Source organism: Mixophyes fleayi, chromosome 1, assembly GCF_038048845.1.
Source record: "Mixophyes fleayi isolate aMixFle1 chromosome 1, aMixFle1.hap1, whole genome shotgun sequence".
NCBI lineage: Eukaryota > Metazoa > Chordata > Amphibia > Anura > Limnodynastidae > Mixophyes > Mixophyes fleayi.
Genome location: NC_134402.1, coordinates 243089837 through 243106897, shown reverse-complemented (window position 1 = coordinate 243106897; position 17061 = coordinate 243089837). Strand labels below are relative to the sequence as shown.

The window sequence follows — 17061 nt, the reverse complement described above, 5'->3', positions numbered from 1 at the left end:
TTAGTGTACATTATCAATGGTATTTTTAATGTGTGATATCATTGCTAGTTTTAATGTGTGGTGTCAATACCCATTTTAATGTGGTGTTTTGATGATTGTTTTAATGTACAGTATTTTAGTTTGTGGAAGCAATGATTTTTCTTATGCAGACAACCTAAGCGAGCCCTCTGGGAGAGCTGTAAGTGTCATACTGTGGGCTGTACGTGATGTAATGCAGGATGTGTCACTATGCCCTTAATTTTAGATCTTAGGGCCCCCCTGTCTTAAGTGCCCCGGGCCCCCCGAAGCCTTAATCCAGCTCTGCTTGTGTCTTTTTAGCTGTATTACTTTCACTTGTACAGGCCTATTTAAGAACTGGCACAGTCCATTTGACAGCTGTGCCTGAGAGGCTGAATATTTGCCATACATGGCAGGTTTTCCAATTTTATAGTTAAACAAAGAGGAACAAAGCTCATCATTTTCCATATATTGTATTATTATTAAGAGAGGGAAGGAACTAGTGGGTGTGTAGTGTAGTCCAGTGCTGTCTCTTAGGGATGCAGAATGTTCAGTGAATATGCAAAGGGAACATTTCATTTAGCAACTGCAAATATGTAACCACAACAATGCAGAGTCATTAAATGCAGTTAAAGACAGCTGTGAACTTAAAACAACAACCATAGAAGGATATACAGTAGATTTTTCCATTGACGCTACTGGAAGACTGATAATGCTATTGATTTATTTGCTGTATCACATTACATGGGATCTAGGATTCCCCATTTACTGTTAATTAGTCGTAGGGCACAACCTGGTAGGTTAGATGATTCACAATTGAAGTTTAGTGTACATGGAACTTCTATATTTCTAGCTTTTTTGGGACAGGATCAGTAAGTTAAAGTTGCGTGCGGATGTGAATTGCCTGAATCACACAAGGGAAACATACGTAAACGTACGTACGTCCAAACATGAATCAGGCCCTTAATGTGCAAATTTGTGCATTACATACTCCATGTGGGATTCAGGATGGGACAAATAAGATAAAGTTGTTACCATTACATTGATAATTTCCTCCTTCACAATGGCCAGAGCAAAGGCACAACAGAGCAGTCCCCATGATCCTTTGGCTCCAATATGGACAAAATGGATGAAGAGTGTCTCCAAAGATACGAAGCTAGCATTACTTAACAATGCCAGCACTTTGCCGATGCTTAGTTTTCAAAGTGTTTAAAGTAGAGAAGCTCAGGCCTCCGAGAACTGAGCCCACTCGAACTTTGCCGATCCGAGTACCGAGCCGAGCCAGCTCGGTATTTTCGCGCACCCTCGGAAGTGAAAATGAGGCAAAATGTCATTGTTGCATAGTAGGATTTCGAGAGTTTTGGATTCTTCAAGTACCGCCCTACACGACGACCCAGCGCCATTTCACAGAGAGACACAGAAGGGGTAGCACGGTTCTTGGCAGTCTCTAGTGCAGTTGGGCAGCGTCATATCTAAAACAGAAAGAGGATGAGTGGCAGTTTTCTTAAAAGTCTCCAGTGACATTCTAGTGAGTTATAGCTCACACAGAAACAGGAGAGGTCCATTGCTTCATTGCTAATTGTCATAGCTGAAATAGAAATAATAGGGCTGTCAGTGTTCTTCAAAATCTGCAGTCACATTGACTGTGTTATTATAGCTCACACAGAAACAGAAGAGGTCCTAGTGTTGTTGTCAGTCTACGTGGCATTGCTCCATTCCTAATTGTCATTGCTGAAATAGAAATAACAGGGCTGTCAGTGTTCTTCAAAATCTTATTATTCTTATTCTAATATAAAATCACCAAACTTAATCATAAAAAATATAGCCACATAAAAACCATATAAAAACATAAAAACATATTATAATTCCACCTTGTTAAAGAAATAATGTTTTCCTGTTTTGGAGTCAAAATCTATATATTCAACACTGGGGGTGCATTCCCCAGTTAAATATCTCTTATATTACACAAAAAATGTGTATTTTGACTAGAGATGGTCACTGACCCCCGTGTTTTGGTTTTGGATTCGGTTTTGGATCTGGATTACCGTCGTGTTTTGGTTTTGGTTTTGGTTTTGCAAAACCGCCATTGCGTGTTTTGGTTTTGGTTTTGGTTTTGTTTGGTTTTGTTTTGCTATTTTTTGGGAAAATCCATGTTTTTGGGCCTAAATTAACCCAATTTAGTGCTCCAACTGTTTTAGAGACAAGTAATCTAATTGTTGAGGTAATAAATCATCCAAAAAAACAGTTTAATTCTTCGTTGGTAGGCCTTCATTTATTCTACACACAAAACAGATTGTCTTCCTCTCCATCTATGCATATTGGCAATGCAGCCATCGTCTTTGGATGTATATTACACCCTACACTTATAGTTAAATATGTAAAGAAATGGAAAAAGACAGTTTGCTTTCTGTCTCTATAGGCCCCCCTCCACTTTTTTAAAAAAACCAAAAATTCAGCCATTATAGACTGTACAATATTAATTGACATGGAGAAAGCCAGTTTGGTTTCTGTCTCTCTAGGCTCCGCTCCACTTGTATAAAATACTAATAAATTCAGCCGTTATATACTGTACAATATAAATTGAAATGGACAAAGGCAGTTTGGTATCTGTCTGCATCAGATCCTCTCTCCACTAGGAGTAAAATAGAAAACTATTCAGCCGTTATATAATCTAGAATATAAATAGAAATTGAGAAAGGCAATTTGGTATCTGTCTGCATCATAATCATCAACATCATCATTAGCGCCCTCGTCGCCTACATAAATCTCCCCCTCATCCTCTTCTAATTCCAAAGTGGCATCCTCAATTTGGGTATCACCGGCTACACTCGGGCTATTAAGGCACACATCAGAAGAATGCTCACGATTAGACATCCTACTGTTGGATGGACTCTCCACAGGGATTGTTGTCATTTGTGAATCAGAGCAAATATTCTCCTGTAATGCCTCACTGTTATCTTGCAGCTCGGCTTTGACGCGTAACAGTAGTTGTGCACCAATTGTAGGCTGGGTAACTTTTTGGGATCTGCCACTAATAGCCAAAGGTGAAGGCCTCATTCTCTCTTTGCCACTGCGTGTGTAGAATGGCATGCTTGCAATTTTTTTTTTATCGTCACTTAACTTTTGCTCAGTTACACTTCTTTTTCGCTTCAATACAGTAAATTTTTTTTTGGTTTTTGTTTTTTGCACTAATTTGAAAACACTCTGTTGTTTGACATCGCCTTGGCCAGATGACGTACTGGGAACACTAACATCAGGACTGGTGACAGAACCTGGTTGCTCATTTAGATCATATGTGGACTGCTTTGAATCCATTGCGTAGATACTGCTGACAGATATGACTTTTGACAGCCAGAAATATTAATGCACAATTAGGGAGGACACCCCAAAAACACTGAGGAGTGCTAACATTTATTGAGTAGATACTGCTGACAGATATGACTTTTGACAGCCAGAAATATTAATGCACAATTAGGGAGGACACCCCAAAAACACTGAGGAGTGCTAACATTTATTGAGTAGATACTGCTGACAGATATGACTTTTGACAGCCAGAAATATTAATGCACAATTAGAGAGGACACCCCAAAAACACTGAGGAGTGCTAACATTTATTGAGTAGATACTGCTGACAGATATGACTTTTGACAGCCAGAAATATTAATGCACAATTAGGGAGGACACCCCAAAAACACTGAGGAGTGCTAAAATTTATTGAGTAGATACTGCTGACAGATATGACTTTTGACAGCCAGAAATATTAATGCACAATTAGAGAGGACACCCCAAAAACACTGAGGAGTGCTTAAAATTATTGAGTAGATACTGCTGACAGATATGACTTTTGACAGCCAGAAATATTAATGCACAATTAGAGAGGACACCCCAAAAACACTGAGGAGTGCTAACATTTATTGAGTAGATACTGCTGACAGATATGACTTTTGACAGCCAGAAATATTAATGCACAATTAGAGAGGACACCCCAAAAACACTGAGGAGTGCTTAAAATTATTGAGTAGATACTGCTGACAGATATGACTTTTGACAGCCAGAAATATTAATGCACAATTAGAGAGGACACCCCAAAAACACTGAGGAGTGCTAACATTTATTGAGTAGATACTGCTGACAGATATGACTTTTGACAGCCAGAAATATTAATGCACAATTAGAGAGGACACCCCAAAAACACTGAGGAGTGCTAACATTTATTGAGTAGATACTGCTGACAGATATGACTTTTGACAGCCAGAAATATTAATGCACAATTATGGGGGACAACCCAAAAGCGCTGGGGAGTGCCAAATATGAAGAAAAAATAATAAACCTCTATCCTCCTCTCTGCACTAGCGATTTTGGTTAGAGCAATTGCAAGAACAATATTGTATTCTTTCTCTGTCCCTGCTCTAATTAGCCTATGACTACACCCTGCTCTCTCCCTCTGTCAAATGGCGATGGATTGCTGTGGAGGCGTGTATTTATAAAGTTGAAGTATCGCGAGAACCGAGTCCCGAGATCCGACGACGTCACAATGACGTTCGGCCTCGATTTGGATTCGGAATTGGCGGGAGAGTACCGAGCTGCTCAGCTCGGTACTCGGATACCCAAAGTTCGGGTGGGTTCGGTTCTCGGAGAACCGGACCCGCCCATCTCTAATTTTGACACAAAATACTGATTGTATATATCCACAGATTCCATGCTGCCTACATGTTCCGTGCCACAGTCTGTCTGAAGCAGATGTAATGCCACTCCAGTTGTAATATCCATTCCTGTGTCCACAAAAGTTTGACAGTTCTTCAGGGATGAGAGGGAGGTATCCAGAGATGAGAAGGAGATTAAAGATGCAGCATGAGCAGATGTGGTTTAATATTGTAGAGTTCATTGACAGCACTGTTGGACTTAAGGCAGCTAAGCTATTGGTAGCTTGTTTTGTGGGGGCCCAAACAAACCATGCACTTCAGCCACAAAAGTATCACTATTTGTCACTGGAGTGCTTGCTTTGTTACTTAATGTACATGTCCTTTTCAATATCTTACATAAGGGTGGGTAGGAGGGACCAAGCACAATTCCATCTTGCACCACTTTTTTTTTTTTTTGCCACTGCTGTGTGACATTGTTTCCTAGATGTGCTATGAACTGCCATGTGTTTGTGTGATTGCTCTGTACCTTAACATCCAGCCAGGTCGCTGCAGTCTTTGTCCGAAAGTGGATGAAAATAATATTGTGATCTGTGAGGTGGTCAAAATTGACTAGCAATGGCTGGAAATTAGTGTCATTGAGGTTAATAATAATGTAGGAACAAAGAAAAAGCAAAATTATGTGATTTTAGCATATTTTAGCTATTTGTCTAAAAAATACAGAACCAAAACCAGAACACGCGAGGGTGGTTTTGCCAAAACCAAAACACAAACTTAATCCAGATCCAAAACCAAACCAAATCCAAAACATGGGGGTCAGGGAACAACTCTAGTTTAAAGCAGTGATTTTAGCGAATGCTTAATAAATATATATATCTATATATATAAAAGCATAAAAAAGTATTCAGGAAGTATGTCATAGGTGACCTCTTCAATACCTTTGTTTTTGCTTGGCTGTACTTGTAGACAATGTTTCATCGTTGGCAAGCTTAAAAAAGGCCATAAAGTTCAGCCTATTCAATCTATTCTTATATGAACTAGCAGTGTTGAAACTAAGGCGAGCAAAAGAAAAAAAAATGCCTGATGCTATAAATGGCAATTGGATTAATTCCCTGGAACAACAGCATCAAACCATTGCTTGTAAAACATGCAACCAATACATTTTTTAAATCCATTAAATAAATTGGCCATTACCACCTCCCTTGATAAAGAGTTTGACCACTAATTTGACTGCCTCTACAGTGAAGAGCCCTTTTCTGTGCTGATGTTGAAAACATCTTTCTTTGAGTTGAAGTGGATGTCCTCTTGTCACCTGCACAGACCATTCTTTGTATTGATCTTGCATATATTTATACATACTAATTAGATCACATTTAAGGCTAATTTTTTCAATGTAAACAAATCAAAATTGTTTGATCATTCTTTGTAATTTAACTTCTTAATTCCCTTATATTAATAAGTTGTCCATCTCTGAGTCATCTCAGTAGACTTAAGTAAGTGGGTGGACATAAGTCAGCGGACAACTAAATGTTCTCTGAGGACAACAATACAGTCAAATTCAGTATTATGTTCAAACCCACTTTCACCACATGTTCCCAGTGTCCTCAGACAGGTTATGGAGAACTTGTAGGGTAGAAGGCATTTTTGAACATATCTGAGGACATGCCTAAAGTTTAAAGTATTTTACACAAAAAACTTGATCTAGCAAAACGCTATGTCATACATGTAGACAAATACCGTGAGGTTTACTCCGTATTTAAGATGTCATCTGAGAAATTACATTTGCATCACATACAACTATCTAATTTTTATGCAATCCAGAATTTTAGTAGCCTGAGTTGCATCTGTCTGACACTGAGTGCTGCTGTTCAGCTTACTGTCTACTAGTATTCCTAAATCCTTTTTCGTCTTCGATTTCCCCAATTGTATCCCAGTTAAAGTGTAACTAACTTTTCCTAAGCTTTCGTCAACAATCCCATGGATTGACAATTCCAATTTATGGAGAACTTCTCTCCCAGCTCACTAATGGCACATGCTCATGCCAGGTAGTGACTATTTTACCATGTGGATAGGATAACTCAAATATATACCCATGGGAGTACATTAATTTCAAAATATAGACTCATGGGGATACATTACTGTAGTCCTGCCAAACACATCTGCTGCATGGTTCTCCGACTTTTTAAAAGTGAAAACGTTCCCCAACATTAGGATTTTTCTGCCTTGAAGGGTCAGTAGTTTCCATCTACTAAACAACTGCAAAATACATTAACTAACTCTCCATATTTATAGGCTAAATAGAGAGCCATAATTGTGTCCTTTACTTTCCTACAACATTTGTCTCATTCCTTTCAATTTCTTAAAATATTGAAAAGTGTTTTTCACAGGCCCTCAGTGTTAATCATTAACTGTCATCGGACAGTCTATCAATAAATCGCAGCCAGATAAGGTATGTTTGGATAAAAATAGAAATTATTTTTTATTAACTGCACTGAAAAGAACAGTGAAGGAATATAAACTGATTCTAAAATTGCTGTTAGGTTTGGATGCTGTCACCAAGAAACCAGAAATGTATCCTAAAACTTTTTAATGTCATATTTCAACAAATTACTTATTTTACTTGACTTCCCTACATGTACAACTTTTTAGCTATGTTCTTATCTGAGGACACTTCCACATAGATACTAAATATAGTGATCCCAAAACCAAATAAACATTGCACAAACTGTAAAATTATCAACCCATTTGCCTCTTGACCATGGATCTAAAACTTGTTGCGAAGGTCTTGGCCAATAGGCTTAACCTGGTGCATCAAGGGTTGGTCCATTCAGACCAGATTTGGTTCATTCTCAATCACCATATGATGGACAACATCTGCAGTACTATTGATCTAATTCATTATATATATTGGCAGGAATTGCCTTTCCTGATTCTGGCTCTTAATGCTGATAAAGCATTTGAAAAGTTATCATGGCCTTGAATGTTCTGAAGCCTAGAGAACTATGGATTTCAAGTCTGTTCTCACTAATAAGATGCTATATTTTAATATGTCCACTTTGGTAATTATGAACAAGTTCACACCTGTATCATTTAAGCAGAGAAATGTGATGAGCAGCTAAAGTCCAAAAAAAATATGAACATTTCAGAGGTTCTGGTTGCTAACACACATTATAAAATTGCACTTTTTACAGACAATATCCTTCTCAAGGCCTTTGACCCCCCTCCCTAATTTATTCTCAGAATTTAACTCCTATGGCACTCTCTCCAACTGAATGTCTTTATGCCTGTTTAAACTGCCCTTATGCCTGTTCAAACATTTGAAGAATTAATTTTAAATTCCAGTGAAGACCCAAATCTTTTCTATACTTGGTGGTAATATTTACTAATCCCCAACTACACCCAGTCCTAGATTGTATTAATCAAACTTTTGCTGGATAGGAATCCTTATATTTTGTGGGTGGGTAGTTTATTTTTTAACAATAGATTTTATTTCAAGATAATAAATATAACATGTCCAGGATAATATGGTATGCAAGTTTGTTTGAATTTATGCTAAGGCCAGATATAGGTAAACCTAGTAGGCAGAACTTTGGACTCTGCCTGTTTGCTCGTGACCCTGACCCTTTGGCCTGTACCTTGGACTCTGCTACTTTGCCTGTGACCCTGACCCTTGGCGTGTTTTCTGACTGCTCTGCTTGCCTGTGACCTTTGACCTCGGCTACTGTCTGACTATCCGCTGCTTTCTATTCAGCCTCCTGGTCTGCCACTATGGGCCTGCATTACCAACCCACACTACGCCTGGAGTTAAGTCCTGGGGGCATCTGAGTACCGGTGAGCACATTAAGCTCTAAGGGAAAGGCGGCTGCTATAGGTGAAGACCTCCGCCATCTAGTTCTGTGAGTTGGTGATCAGACCATCAGCCTAACAAGAAGATCCAATTACCTTAATTATAATTTCATTAATTCTTACAAATTCAGCATTTATTCAGCCTTGCTAGCTTAAAGGGGAAATTTTAAACTCTTTGAATGTTGCACATATACAGCAAATTTTAAGGGATCCATCTCTTATCTGTACTACACTTACCCTATAATCACCTATTTTGGAATCTTCTAAGTCTCAGTAGCGGATGAGACTAAATATATTGCTAAACTTAGTAACTGAGTGGAGGTGATGGACTAATAAATGTTCTCTGAGTATAACAATACAGGCAATTTCATACACAATTTAGAGCAGTTGGTGTTTTGTTCCAACCCACCTTCACTTCATGTGCTCAGCGACCTTGCAGATGATAGAGAACTTGTGAGATATAAGGCACATTTAAACAGACTTGTTCCTTAAAGATTAAAGTAGTATGCACAAAAATCTTGGTCTACTGAAAACAATCACTGGGGTTTGTATTCTGAATGATCCCCTAGTACTCTAACTATCATGTCAAGTAGCCTATCTCAGGATAACATTATACTTCATGGGTGTAATGCAGCTAGATACCTAATAGCTAGTAATTGGAGAAACAGTGAGCTCTAGGCAAAAGAGTCCATATTGACCCACATTTGGTTCATCACCTCATTTGACTAACTATCATTATTATCCTTTATTTATAAGATGCCACAAGGGGCTGCAACACCATTCAAAGAGTAAACTGTAACACGTAATATAGAAGAATAAGTCAAAACATTACAGGCAAAACAGTGCAATGCCAACAAAGGCACAGCACTACAACATGGACAGAATAAGGTAGCCAGCACTGAGCAGGTTGGAGAAATGGCATAACCTCTCCAAAAATTATAAGGCATGGGAAGTGGGGGGAAAAAAAGGGAGTAAAACAGCACTAGCTGAGCCTGTACCTGGTATAGTGGGTGCAGCAAACAGGATTAGAGTCCCTGATAGAGAAGGGGATGGAAATCATAGCGATGCTGCTGGTTATGAAAGTGGAGAAAGGATGACACATTGGAAGAGGCCCCTGCTCGTGAGATTGTACAATCAAAAGGGAGGCGCAAACAAAAGGGGGTGAAACAGAGAGGATGAGTCATGGGGAGTAGGGATGAGTTAGGCGGAGAGCTGAAATTCTTTGATGTAGAGGTGGGTTTTAAGAGCCCACTTGAAGCTTTGGAGGGAGGTAGAGAGCCTGATTGGGAGTGAGTTGAGAGTGAGTTCCAGAGGAGAGGAACAGCATGGGAGAAGTCTTGGAGTCGAGAGTGTGAGGAGGTAATGAGGAGGAGAGGCGACAGTCATTGGCAGAATGAATAGGGTGGGATGTAATTTGGAGGGAGATGAAAGTGAAGATGTAGGAAGGAGAGGTTGGGTCAGGGTTTCATAGGTAAAGTTAAGACATTTAAACTGGACTCTGGGGCGGAGAAGAAGCCAGTGAAGTGACTGACAGAGATGGGAGGCAGATTTGGAGCGGCGGGAAAGAAAAATTAGATGGGCAGCATTACTGAGGGTGGAGTGGGGGAGCATTATTGCGGATGGAGTGGGGGAGAGGCAGGAGCATGCAATAGTCCAAATGAGAGATAAGTGAGTGGGTAAAGGTCTTGGTTACCTACAGAGTGAGAATGAGTCGTATTCTGAAGATTTTTTGAAGGTGGAAACAACAAGATTGGAAGAGGGACTGAATGTTGGTAGTGAAAAAGAGGGAAGTTTCAAGGATGACTCCTAGGCAGCGAATTTGGAGGACAGAGGATAGGTTAATATTGACAACTGATAGATGATGGGAGGTGAGGAAATATATGGTGGGGGGTTGGAACATGATCAGTACAGTTTTAGATATGCTCAATTTAAGGAAGTAGTGAAACATCCAAGAAGAGATAGTAGAAAGACAAAAGGAGACAAGGGAGAAAAGAGAGGGGGAGAGGTCAGGAGAGGAGGTATAGATCTAGGTATCATCAGTGTATAGTTGATACTGGAATCCATAAGACTTGATTAGGTCACCAAGGTAGGAAGTGTAAAGGCAGAAAATGAGGGTAGCAACAACAGAACCCTGGGGGACGCTGACAGGTATCAGAAGCAGGGTGCAGGAGAAATTGGTAATAATTTTATGGAAGGTCTTTACCAGATACCCATCTTATCTCCCCTTTCTAATTCTCTTTTTCTACTGTATGAATGACAGAGAAGCTCTCTACATACCCTCCTCTTTTTTTCATTTCATTCTCTTTTTTTTTTTATTCACCCCACCCACATTGCAAGTTACACTTGTAGAGGTAACACAATTTTAGATTGCAGATTTTAGAGACAAATGAGTATCTCTGATTAATTATTTTTAGATGTCTTAGCAATACATGATAAATGTGTACACTTGATGACTTCTGACAGTTATACTTCTTTGTCATTTGCTGTTTATTTACAAATAGAAAAGATAGATATTAAAAAAAAACAAGGCGAAAATGGATGTGTGTGTGTATATGTGTGTATAATATACTTTATTTACATCAGTACATTAGATGTCACTAAGGAGTTTATTCCTGTATAAGAGCGTGAGGTCGCAAGCAGAGTGCTTCTATACAAGTCTGAGGTGACTTCGAATATCCGTAAAAAATTTGCAATGGTGTGTTATCCCTTAGTTTGTATATTTTGTAAATTAGCATACAAAAAGGGAGAGATCAAAAAAAGCGCTCCCTGTTACAGCTGCCTAATACCACAATAAATGCCACAACATTCAATATATCACAAATAATACAACAAAGGTATAAAGGCGCATATAACAAGTTCACCATAGAATAGAATGGAGAAAAAGTCCATTAATGTTCACACAAATCAGAACGCTTCTCATAGGTCCAGTCTATGCAATCTTCTTTGCAGGTGATATCAAAAGGTAAATGTCACATGGAAGGATATAATTTTGTCTTTTATAAAGCTCTCCACATGTTATAATCCGTGAAAATTTGGAAAAAAGAGAGAATAAATGGATATCAGATTAATATTGCCATTAACAAAGATCCATCTTCCTTAGTTCTAAAAAAAAGTGACATATATCCACTTCACCGTGTGTAAACTAACGGTTACTTAACACCCCACACAGGTGAAGTGAGAAAATGAGATGAATCACTTACACAGTGAAGTTGATCCACTGACTGATATCCAAAATCGTGCCTGATTCAATTACCACACGGTGCTCACTCGGAATATGTATAACGAGAGAAATATGCAAAAAGAATCTGGCATAATATCATCAGGGTTTATTTCACATAATTTAAAAGCACCACAATAAAATTCTCTTATCATATACGGTATCCCAACATAAACAACAAGTGGACCCGTACCGGACTTAAGTGAAGAGTCAGCGTGTAGATTGAATAGTTCCCGGGCAATCTCCGCTAGACAGTCCTCTCTCCTCCGGCGCGTGTAACACTGCTGTCAAGTGGGCTGATCTGTGTTTCACCGACGCGTTTCAACCCCGCCTCTGGGGTCTTTGTCAAGGTATACACAGAGTCCATTCAGTATCTATTTAAACCTGATTGGTCACAGTAGTCCACAGACAGATAGCTATATTTTGTAAATGTTTACCTAATAAACCGTGAAGTGATGACAGCAGAATTCTCCAGTTATAAGCAATGGCATTATAACTCACTGTTTATACATATGCAGTATTATTTCTGAATATTTATGCATACATTAGCATCACTTGCCAATTATTATTTTTTAATAGTTATAGTCATTATTATTAGTAAATATTTTCTAAAGCATGAAATTAATACAACAGTAGTGTTTGCTTTAATTTAGCAGTTAGTACATCTGAGCCCCAGGTGCATAAGGAATGAAATGTGTTTGAATTTGTCATTGTACACTTATGAAGCCCTATTTTGTTTGTATTTTCATATTGTTCTGTTTATTTCTGAAATAAATTTATTATGTACCTTAAACTTTAGCGTTGTTGAAAAATGTGTAGTGCTTTTTTACCAATTATTGTGTGTGTATTGTGATACAATATGGATTTAAAGATTCAAATTACACTCTATTTAGACCCATCAATGCTGCCAGTATAGTGAACAAATCGCATTGTTTCAAAACAATTTAAACAAAAATGTATAAAAATGTAAAATTATTACTACTGCGGTCAATAGAATTGAAGTAAGTTGGCCAGTTTAGTTTTATAGGGCAAATGAAAATGCATGACATACATTTAAAATGACTAGCTTTCATATTAGTAGCTACATTTACTAGCAGTTCTAACAATTACTTTACTAGTGTTGCTGTGGAAGCAATAAAACACTACACAATGAAGACTATTTATTTGTTTTCTTGTTATGTGTAGATTGGTCGATTGGTTGTTGGTCAGAATGGATTGTTGTCCACTCCTGCTGTTTCATGCATCATTCGAAAGATCAAGGCAATCGGGGGGATTGTTTTAACAGCTAGTCACAATCCCGGAGGACCTGGTGGAGATTTTGGAGTCAAGTTCAATGTTGCCAATGGAGGTAAGTCTCATTTTAAAAGCACAGAATAAAATGTCAGATCAGGGGCAGAGGTTACTTATCCCCAATCTGATATGTGCATTTTCTCTAATTAACTTTATAAAATGGACATTCGTTTTTAGATGGGAAGCAATTTGAATAATATTACAAGGACACCTGTATTTCTACTGATGCTTTAAAGACTGCTACTGTTTGTATAAAGAATAATGAACTCAAAAAGTGATCTGTGTACTTTAAATACACCTATTCTATGATTGTTAGATTACCCATTGGCCATGTGCAAATGGAAATTTTATATGTATGACCCTTCCGATATTTGTTTTGAATGATCCTGCATGACACTTTTGCTCATGCATGACCCTTACGATCTTTGTTTTCGATTAATGATCTCACATGGAGATCATTAATCCATCTCCCATGTTCAATTGTCAAAAACAGAACACAGGGTAGATGGGAATAAAAATCGGTCATGTGCACATGGCCTCGGCTAGTATTTTGTCATTCCCATGCAAGTTTGTTATATCAATATGGTGGAAGTCATTCATTCTGCTACCTCAAGTGAAAGTAATATGAGAAGAAATAATGGAGGGAAAATAGTGTAAAATTGTTGTTCTATTGACATTATTCTATAAAATGTATTATCAATATTCTAATAAATATTGGTTACAGACACTGCAAATAAAATTGTAAATACAAAACATTTACATGAAGAAAATATACAACAATCACTGTTTTATTACAAAATCATGTTGCTTTTCTCTGCTGATACACATTTGTCGCTTATTTACATTACTCGTTGCCTTTTTGAGAACATACACGTAGAGCCCACTTATGTAAAGTATAGATCTAAAATGTTGGTTGACAATATGATATTTTTAGGTGCTTATTTATATGGCCATTGTTCTAGCTGACCCTACAAAACTGGTAATGGGATATGAGATTATTGAAGCCCTATTGTCACTGTACTCATGACAATCAAATGAATTACCTTAGACCTCTGTCTACAATTGACTATAAATGACACTTGAAACATTACTTTTAGTCAGGGAGCTGTATGTGTAACGTTTTATGGACATGTGTACTTCAGGATTCAACTCTGTGTCTTCATGTTTTATTGTGTAATGCAATAGAGTGTTCGGATTATAAACAGGCTTCAAACATTCAAGGTGTTGTAGAAATGTCTTTGTTTCTATACCTTTTTATTATTGGCAGAACCATTCTGAATGTCTATAAAATGTGTTAGCAGCAGTGTTGGATTTGGATGTTAAGCCACAGATGCTTTAAACTTAACCAAGGTGTTGGTTTTATTATAGAATGGTAATGCAGGTACAGTTGAAACAGCAGTCAGATTTATACAGATTATATGCACAGTTTTATGCACTTTTAGTATATACTGTATACACACATCTATAGATGGTAAGCTTGTTGGGATGATGTCAGGAACAGGTCTCTTATATTATATTGGTGCCTCTGGTTACTTTTACATATGTTGCATCTTTCTCCTTAGATAGTCAAGGAGCAAACCCAAACTTCTGGTTTGCGCATGTGTGGTAGGTTATGCAGACGGCCAGACTTTGCCCCTATTTCTGTCCCCACCACACCACTGGGGATTAACACAAGTAGGAGAAAGAATGTAGCACTCCCTGTCAACATTTATGTATACAGAGACTCACATAGTGTTGGACACAATTTTTGTCTAAAACGTAAACGTACATTGCATCGTAACTAACACTGGTTGGTTGACCACCTGCAAATTTTCCGTCTCCTGACAGGAGTATGTGCAGCTGAGTCTCAGTCTACATAAGTCGCATTTGCTCCAACACACCCAAATCTAAAGTTCATTAAGGGGTGAGAGGTTATATGTCATTGTGGACCTTTGTTAAGTGCAACAAAATTTTATATATGATTTGGAATCTTCTGATCTTTAAATATATAGTTGCCATTATATATCTGTTGTCTAGTAAATATATACATATATAACAAATAAGTCCCTACCAAAGTATTGTTATAGAGAAGGGATGGAATTTGGTAAAAATCATATATAAATAGGAAATCCCTATTTGAATATCTCATCCCACAAAGATACATTTGTATATATTTGACAGCACGGTGGCTTAGTGGTTAGCACTTCTACCTCACAGCACTGGGGTCATGAGTTCGTTGTAAGCTCCAATGGGGCAGGGACTGATGTGAATGATTTCTCTGTACAGCGCTGCGGAATTAGTGGCACTATATAAATAAATAGATGCTGATGATGATGTATTAGTGCAGCTGGCTTCATTGTCCATGGAACATCCTGATTCACCCATGCCATCAACATCATTGTGCCAGGCTAATCCATGCACATGTCTCTAAAAAAAGGCCCAACTGTGCAAACAAAACCAGATGAGTTCACAGAAGAATAGAACATGACTGTGTTTTTCCCCTAGTGCTTGTTAATAAACTGTCAATGTCAATTTAAGAAACACTATACAGTTACTAGATAAGTTCATCTATAAATGTCACTTTTTGCAGTGGTGTTTATTAGGATCCTGGCTTTCACAGCAGAACTTATATTACAAATATACATACTAATATTTCCCTGGAAATTGTGAAATAATTTTGATATATTATTTTGAATCTGCTGTGCTTCAAAAATCCAATGTTCATTCGCATATAGAGCTGCCATCATATATCTTCTGTCCAATAAATCATCAGAATATTGTTCCAAACAGATGTTACTTTATAAGCCTGGGGACAGATGTTGTGTATTACTCTCAGTGCTTTCTATTACTTTCTGCTATACAGTCTTGACAACCTCAATAATTACAGTAGCTGTTGAATTACAAGTTACATCTGCTCTTTGCTCTTTCTTGCTTTTGGAGCGCATAACCTATACTGAAGAGATGTATATATTTTATTGCTTTATATGCCTCTTTGTTCTTCAGGTCCTGCTCCAGATGCTGTTACAGATAAAATCTTTCAGATCAGTAAAACTATTGAGGAATATGCTATTTGTCCAGACCTGCGTATTGACCTCTCAAGAGTTGGAAGGCAGGACTTTGACTTGGAGAATAAGTTCAAGCCATTTAGAGGTACTGAAGACATTTCTTGCAACTATTATGTGCAATTATCAGAAAACATTTCAATAACTGTTCATTGGGTTTATGTGCACCCCAAAGCCCATTCAGGTTCCACATGACACACCTTAACTTGCACACTTTAATTATTGGTGCAGCATAACAGTTGTTGTTATGACATAATGCGCCAGTTTTACACACACAATTTTTCCTACACAATTTTATTTTCCAAATTTTTGATGTCCAGTCATCAGTTATTGAAATAAATCTACCTTTCTACACTTGGATTCAGACTTCAGTTCCCTGTAAATGATTCAGTGTCTGAGTAAAGCCCGAGGCAGACAGGCAGATTTGGTTGGGATGTTTCGACATTTGTTCCAAATTGGCTAATCGTAGTGGATGTGGATCCATAATGACAGATCTACTGATAAATGGCAAGGCCAATGAGAAACCGAAAAAAGGAGGGGAGCATAGAGAGGCCAAATGCACATTGTGATGCATGACCCCAGAACTAGAACAACCGAACTCGTACAGTTTGGCCTTCACATATTTAGCCAACCAAAAGGTACTCAACCATTCGGTCAGTTCATTCTTTAGCTCTGATCTTTGAAAATGTAAGATGGAAATTGGATTAATCAATGTGGTAATCTCTAGCATTCAATAGTTAATTCAATTTGATGTTGAAATTTGTTGAGACAATCTAATCTTCAAGGGGCTGATTTACTTAAACCTGAAAATTTGCAGGGTTGGCTGCAATAATCTTGGCACCCACTTCTTGTCCAATCCTGTTTATTTGAAACTCATTGGACATGATAGAGGCTAACTTGAATTTACCAAGACTCTGAAAGGTACAGGCCTTTAATAAATTGTTTGTCAGATCCTCCTCATGCTAACTAGGGAAACAGCTTGTATATCTTCATTTGTGCCAACTACTGAGACTCTTATCTGATGATTATG

At 38.0% G+C, this 17061-nt stretch overlaps 1 protein-coding gene across 1 annotated transcript in view; it reads left to right on the top strand.

Annotated features, from left to right (window-relative positions):
* PGM5 (phosphoglucomutase 5) overlaps positions 1–17061 on the top strand; it is a 156846-nt gene that overhangs the window by 22471 nt on the left and 117314 nt on the right. Inside the window, exons 2-3 of the mRNA XM_075208554.1 lie at positions 12886–13048; positions 15973–16119. Coding sequence (XP_075064655.1) covers positions 12886–13048; positions 15973–16119 — 310 coding nt within the window. The remainder of the gene's footprint in view (positions 1–12885; positions 13049–15972; positions 16120–17061) is intronic.